This window comes from Merops nubicus, unplaced genomic scaffold, assembly GCF_000691845.1.
Source record: "Merops nubicus isolate BGI_N331 unplaced genomic scaffold, ASM69184v1 scaffold48194, whole genome shotgun sequence".
Classification (NCBI taxonomy): domain Eukaryota; kingdom Metazoa; phylum Chordata; class Aves; order Coraciiformes; family Meropidae; genus Merops; species Merops nubicus.
Genome location: NW_008607204.1, coordinates 1 through 7931, shown reverse-complemented (window position 1 = coordinate 7931; position 7931 = coordinate 1). Strand labels below are relative to the sequence as shown.

Sequence of the window (7931 nt, the reverse complement as noted above, 5' to 3'; positions counted from 1 at the left end):
CCGGGGCCGGGGGGGGGGAACGGGCTGCTGTGAAGCAGCTCCAGGGGTTTGCTTACTTTTTAGGGCTGGAGCAGGCACTTTGAATATCTCCAGCTGAGGCTGCAAGGCTGCTGCCCCTACCTCTACTGCTCACAAAAACAGGTGGCAAGAAGTTTTCTAAGATGGCATCATGAAATCAAACAGTGAGGAAAAATCAGGCTAAGTTCAACCCGTGCTGCTGGTAATGGTGTATCTTCTGTGTGGGACAGGGAACTGAAACACAAGGGGGTTTATCCTCATTTGGGCATTCATTGCTGTTTTACTGGAATTTATTTCAAACGCATTACAATGTGTATGCACATATACATGCGTATATAAAAATGATGCAATTAGACCCATCAGGATTAAATATATTACATAAAATTACTTACTAAATAGTTTGGGAAATGAATAATTTAGCCTAGTTGAAAAAAAAATAAAAAAATTTAAGTATGTAAACCCAAGTATTCTTTAAAGTTCAAGCTTTCAGCTGCTTTAAAATGTTCAAAAACCCCTCTGTAATTGTTGAAGAGTGGAGCTAAAGAAGAAAAGACAAACATTTGTATGCAAAATGGTTTACAGACAGAAAGTACACACATGCTCTGAAGTAGAAATAGCTGGAGGATGAACAGTTGAACTTCCAGAAACAATAATTGAAACCTCAGGCTAGAGATCAGCTTGGAATATCCCAGTGGAATCAGATACTTTTTAGCAACTCCTAAATGAGGCAAAAAATGCAAGCTACATGTTTTCATTTACTTTCCAGGGAGGAATTTTTGACTCCCAGATCTCCCCAATCCCACTGGCAAGTCCAGCTATGGTAACTAACATGCATAGTTAACATAGTTTTGCATTGATACAACACATCTTATAAGCATGGCTATACACACTCGACTGCCTTCACACAATATCATGTTCTCTGGCAAATTATCTAGAGATCTGGCAAGGAAATTTGACATCATTTTCTTGGGAAAAGAAAAAAAAAAGAACAAAAAAAAAATACATTCTGTTCAGGTGAGGGAACTTATATTGTCTCAGATAAATCTTTAGGGTATTTTATAAGTCTATTTAAATACGTAACTGTCTGGATTTAGTTATCCAACACTTGCCATTTCTTTGGAAGCAAGGAAAATGACAACACTAGGAAATCTAGAGTTTTGCTTTCCTAAAATCTGATTCATTCACATTAGTATTTGCAACATATATTCCTTCCTCACTTCCCCCCAAACGGAAACTGTTTCTGTAAATCAAGACAAACAAGATGAATCAAGCTTGTTCTTTTTCATTTAGCTTACCATGCTCAAGTCTACCTCATGTAACACCTTGCATTGTGAAATGGTCTTGCATTTTGTAAAGTCTCAGTGGCAGTGAGACAAAGCAAAGAATGTGAAGCCTTCTGCAGTAAAAGGCAAGGAAGGTTGGTTACTTACCAAGTATCATGCACCAGTGTGGGAGGCTTTCTAAGCACTGGATGACATCCCTCACAGTGTGAAAGAAGAGATGGTTCAGAAACTGTATAGAAAGGGAGCAGAGCTCTTTCAGATGAACTGTCTGGAAGAGTCAGAACTGCTCTCTCCCAGAAGGACTTTGAAATAGAGGAGAAGGAGTGAGCAACCATCTTTTAAATGCTGATCCGAGTAGAACACTGTAAAGAAGCTGCAGCTAGTTGGAAAGTAATCATCCTTTCTCCTGGGAGCTGCTGTCCCTACACATAGTCGTGATGTAGGGCATGCTCAGTGGTCTCCACCAGCCTCTGCAGAGTAAATGAAGAGGAGTCTCAGAGCTGTGCTAAGACTGGAAACTCCTCTGAGTCCTGCACTATACCTAGGTATTTCCACAGCAGGAGAGGGCATGTGCTTGGTCCCGCAAGGGGCAATGCCAAGCAGTTGCTTGCCTCCTAGTCCAGAGGCTGATGGAGCTCTCTTGGAGCACACTTTTACCACAGAAAACCATGGGCATAGTCTCAGAGCAAGTCAAAACACAAGCTGCTGTAGAAACAAAGGGGTTTTGTGGGAGTGCTTTGCACTGAACAAGCAGAAAGCTATGGCATGTCTGGCATCCAAGGTGCAAAGGATATTTCAGTCATGAAGTTCCAGGGTCCAGGAAAGGCAGCAGACCAATTATTTTCCTGGCTAATTGCAAAAAACAGAGTTCATCCTACAGGAAACGTGCAGAACTTATTGAGGAAAAAACATGTCAGGAATAACATAAGGGAGAGCAAACATCACAGTGATCTCTGGAAGCAAGTACCCATCTGCAGTGACAAAGTGCCCTGCCTGGGTTTGAAGGGAACCTTCAAGCAACCTTTTTGGGAAGAAAGGACCTTGCTCCTGCCAAGCCCTCTCCGCCAGCAAGGGGAAGGGCAGCCAGTCATGTTCCACACGGATGGCATCCTTGCCAGCAGGGAAGGAGGCAAATGTCTGAGAAGCAGAGCATAACAGCTGGGATAAGTTTTGACCAGTTTGCGTATCTCAGGACCAGTCTGTATCTACATTTTCTGAAGTCATCTCCATATTTTTTTTTTGCAGAGTGCAGAGGAGTATAGCCCAGCATACTAGCCCTTTAAATTTAGCAGGATTAAACAGGTGCCATGTGGCTCTTCACCTTCCACTAGGCTTGTTCATCCTTCAGGTAAGAAAAGCAAAGCAAAGCAGTGGGTTTACTTTAGCAGAAACCTCAAAGCCATTGAAACTGTTTCCCCTTTACCTGGTTTTATCAGACTACAGCACCCAGAACCACCCCTGCAGAGAGCTCTAAAATTATTTTACACATTATACACACATATTTTCTGAACCTTCTTTAAGCACAATAGCTAATTGGTATATATCCTAATTTTTATTGGCTACACAAATCACTTTCAGCAGCACTTCACAGTTATTCAACATCCATGTTCCTGGTGAAGAAAGGAGTATTATAAACATGAACTATTTTACAACCCAGTGTGGTGGGGCAATGGGATGAGCTGCTTGGATTCAGCTTGGAATTACTACTTTTGGCCCTATCATCACTCTCTTGTCAAGAGCATCCCTGGAAGAGGCCTAGGAAGGTAGGTTGAGCTAAGATACCATGTTCACTGTTGCTCTCCTTCAGCCTAACTTCTTCACTGAAAATACATGAAGGAGCAGAAACAGCACAGGAGGTTTAAGGAATTAGCTGCTTTTGAGATTTTTTTTTTTCTTCCTTCCTACTCTACACACACCCTCAAACCTGAAGAAGAGTCTGAGCAGGAGTATTCTTACCTAGAGACTTCTAGTCTCCTAAGTCAAGGGAGAGAAAGCATGGAGAGAAACATCTTGGTCATTAGGACATGCAAAAAGGAAGCTGCTAGAAGCTCCAAAACCCCTGTGCAAATCAACAATATAAGAAGACATTACCCTAAAAATTGATCAGGGACTAAAATCTTTCTTTTCACCCTTCACTTTTGCTGATATTTTATAACTACCTTAATGGTCAGAAGAAATGAAGAAAGGATAGAGTACCTTTCTTTGCTCAAACAATTCCCTGTAGGACACTCAAGTCATGGGACATGTTCTTCCTCTCTCATGCACTTAGTAGCAGGAAAGGGGAGGAAGCAATATTGCTAGAGCTAAATCTCCAGCTCAGGAGCAGTCTGAACATGTTGATCTCAAACTTTTTTCCCCTGAAAGCTATTTTTCAACTTGTCTAAAAGTAGGTTCTTTTTAGTTTGATGCTTCATTAGTTCCAACTAAAGCAGACTACATTTTAGTATAGGTTGTAGTTTGAATGGTGCTCATCAAAATACAATAAACGATAAAAAAAATGCATTTACACTGAAATGTATGTGGCCTTTTTGGCTCTTCAAGACTTCCAAAGGGATTTGGGTTATGAATCACAAACATTCCCCTCAGCATTAGTCCTACGAGTCAGGAAGATAGTCATCATTAATCACTTCTCAAGCATTTTTAACAAGGTGGTTCCCGTTTGTTGCATGTTTTCATTCACATCAGTCATTTACACAGCATAAAAGGCATGCCTAGCACTTTACAGAAAACCAAGGAAAAAAAAAAAGTCTTTGCTTTGTAGTGTTTATAGCTACAATAAGATCACATAAAACAAGAAAAAGATTCTCTTTCTGAATGAAAAAAATTGAAATGATAACTATGGTAAAGTAGCAAGTATTTTTCCCCCCCATGGTGTGAGATTAGTTTCCATTTCTATATTATTTTTTATACAGTTCCTACTTCCACTATTCATCATTTTAAGTAGAAACCTATTTACACAATTCACATAAGACTTTATTATCATCACTACAACAGCATTTTATGCCCTCCCCTTTCTGAAAGGATTGCAAATCACTATTCTGCTGTTAGACTGTTTGGAGGGTGGGGGAGGGAAGAGTGAAGCACCCCAGTTCTCCACTGAATACTTAATACTTGCATCAACATGTCTTTTAAGAAGCAGTAGCAGAGCTGCCAGAGTTACTGTAATCTGAGCGGCTATCTAAAAGGAAAAAAAAATCTGGAAATGAAATATATATTCCACTCTTTAAAAGATAAGATACCTATTCCATGACTTCCAGTAAGTTCATATTTAAGTAAAAAAATAAGGTTTCATTCGTGCTTCCCAGAATGGTTTATCAGTCACCTTCTTTTCCTCTCCCATATACTAACCTCCCCCTCCCGCCCCAGACTACCATCTGTATCCTATGGAAAAACTGTATATGCTCATGCATATTTTTTCAGGACTGCCTATAGCCCTTACAGTGGTAAGGAATTTTTATATGCTTCTTTTAGAGCTTTACTCCCAATATTACAGCTGTTGTTTTGGACTTCAGTGCCATAAATTAATGTATCAGCCCACAAGACTGGTAGACCAGAGTTCTGAAACAGCAGCTGTGAAAACAACACAATGAAGGGGACAGTTTCAGAAGTGCTCTGTTACAAGCTGTTTATTAGAACTTCACTTTGACAATAAATAAGGTATTTCCCAAGCAATCAAAATGTAATTATTTAGAAAGTTAAACAACTATAGTTTTCACAATGCATTTTTTTATATATACACACATGACTTCCTGTATTTTAAACACCAGTTCATCTGAAGCTGTACAATAGCAGAATGTCCACTTTTTAAATTCAGTCAGCAGGAGGCTACTGAGACACATCTTTCATCTCGCAGCTGTGGGTGTAAAAATAATCCAAAACCATATCAACTTCAGGTTGGGTAATTCAACTGCTAGGAATGAATCTTCGTGTTCACTAGACTAGCCACTGACTTCAAATTTGGCTGTGTGACTTACCCAGGAGAAGCAGTGCCTTTTAGATTTCTGGTTTCAAGGAACAAGCAAGCCACTCATCTCCAAGAGTACAGCGTAACCATTTGCAGTTTGTGCTGCCTCATACTGTGTTCTGCCCTCAACACAAGTGGCACAGAAAAACACTTCTGTAAAGAATGATCGTTTTCAATGTTGTAAATGTCTAGTAAGTACAAACTTTGTACTTCAACTTACTGTTAATTAGGAAAATGTCTTTTGGTTTTGGTCAAATGAATTAGCACTTCTTTACTTAAATACTCAAGACATTTAATATGCCTTAATAATACTTCTAAGAGTTTGACATTCAAAATTAACTTCAAAAGAATGTTCCTGTTAAATAAAGCACCAAGTTTTCCCCACATTTATTCCTTAAAGAAAGCATATGAAAGACAATGTTTTTTTTAAAACATTAGTTCTGCTGAGAGTTGTAATTTAAAAATAAAATTTAATTCTTATGATTTGATCAAAGCCATGCTTCCGGAGTGAGCTTTACATATTCTGTGCAACATCCCACTTTCCTTAAGTGCAGAGGTACAGGTCTCACAGTTACGCAGCTGCAATCGAGTTATCGTCTGCCTGACGACCCTGAGGCTTTAAGAAAAAGACAGAATTAAAGAAAACCCCCACAAACCAACAACAAAGCATGTAAACCACCAAGGCTGTTACGAAACTCACTTGGCAACACACATTGTGTTGATCAGTGCAGCTCTAGTACACAAGTGTGGCACTAAGCCTATCCTTACTTCTACTGGTTTCCAACAGGAGCACAAACACAGAGGACATCCAGCTGAAATTTCAGTTTGACCCAGTGAGTACTCGGTAGAAGCCTCAGCTCCTTAACTGCCCTGTTTCTTGGAGGAATTTTAAGTAGAATTGCTAGAGATGGGAGAGAGCAAGGAGGATGTTTTAAAGACAAGGCATCATGGAATTGTTTAGGAATGCCCTCAGGATCATCGAGTCCAACCATAAGAGGGGGTGGAGGCTGCAGGTGGGTCTCGATCCCGGGCCCTGCCAACCCGTGGGCACGGGCACTTCCACGGCACCACAGCTGGCAGGTACAGTAAGGTTTTTTGAGGTCCCAACAAGTCCAAAGGAAAAGCAAAGAATTTTTTTGAAGTCTGAGAGATTCCACAGGAATGTCGAGAACACTATGCTTTTGAGGAAAAAAAGGCTTTTGTGTTGACTTAGGAGGACATCTTGACAACTAATCTAGAAAAGCCACTGACTGACAGCATATGCAAAAGGTTCTGCCTATCTCTCTTGGCTAAAACAAAATTGAAAGAACGCCAGGCCCGTTTCCTGGAAACAGGAGTACAGATGTCTGAACAAGTCCACCTCAAGTCATATAAACAAACTCTTCAGGTTCCTTGCTTGCTAAGAGCCTGACTAAAAAGTGAATACAATATCCTGGAGACAACAGCAGTGGAATGAGAGAGCATTGTTTTGAGTAACTAGATTGAAATTATTCTTAAAAAGTCAGAAGAAGCCTGTGATCTATTTTTTATGACATGACTTGTCAACAGAGTCATATCACTTAAGGAAAAAAAAAAATCTAGATGCAACGATTCAACTTTAAAATTCATTTTACAGAGTGAGACACAGAGTAACAGGAACAGCCTAAGCACATTCAGCTAGTTTGCCTAATTGTAACCAAATACCTGTTGCACTTAAACAGTTTTCTAAAGGATTTTGGTGACAGCAATGCACAACCCTAGACTTTTCAAAGCAAGTAACTGCTACAAGCTGGCCATTTTAGTTTGCTTAGAAAACACTCAGCTTTGAACAGAGCTGGCATGGTAGCCCCCCAAAACTGAGCAGCTTCATGGGAAGCCTTTAAACACGTTACTTCTCACAGTCTCACCTTCACAAAAATGTGTGTCGGTATGAATCGTCTGAGCAACTGATTAGTGAAGTTTGGGAATCGTAGCAAGTTAACATGAAGAGATGGTAACTGCTGATATCCAGCCATCAGAGGATAGAAGTTATATAACATTTCCTGCTGTGTGCCAGGAAGGATTCTTAGTCGGATCTTAAAAAAGAAAATTAAAAAAAAAAAAAGAGCCATAAACACAGGTAAATTCTGCTCTATGACCAAAACCAGTGCTCTGTTTTACTCCCTATTTATACACTGTTTACTTTCTGAAATTGGGAAGAATGCACCTGCTTTCCTAATTCTAGTTAAACTATTACTTCTATACTGAAATACCATTACCCATAAATAACATGACAAGCAGCTCCTAGTCAGGCTTCCATTTAGCCCTTCTTTAAATGGAGTCTGCACCCATGCATTCTTCCAGACAGAATATAACCCTACTTTAAACATCTAAAAACCAGTGAGTTTGTTCTCTTTGCACATCATTGTAAGTCCACTCAATGTATTCCTCACTACCAGTCAGAATGATCAGCAGATGTGACAATTTTGTACCTGTTTAAGGCCAGAGAACATGAAGGCATCACTGGGTTCCACTGACACCTCCACATCCTGGACTAAGCTGGTCTTATTTTGCAGGTGATATCTGACAGGTAGGGATTCTCGGACTCGACCAAATGATGGCAGATCTTTGGAAAAGAAGTAAGTAATCTCAGATACAAAATACACTTCAAAGTTCCATATATATATATATATATGTACATAAATATA

General features: G+C 39.8%; 1 protein-coding gene across 1 annotated transcript; it reads right to left on the bottom strand.

Moving 5' to 3' along the window:
• Window positions 1-5435: 5435 nt before the first annotated feature.
• LOC103772517 (trafficking protein particle complex subunit 11-like) lies at window positions 5436-7849 on the bottom strand (the record flags this gene model as incomplete). The annotated part of the gene is made up of 3 exons (XM_008939851.1): window positions 5436-5881; window positions 7152-7319; window positions 7716-7849. Coding segments are annotated over 3 exons (347 nt in total), but the record flags the coding sequence as incomplete, so codon positions are not given.
• Window positions 7850-7931: the final 82 nt, after the last annotated feature.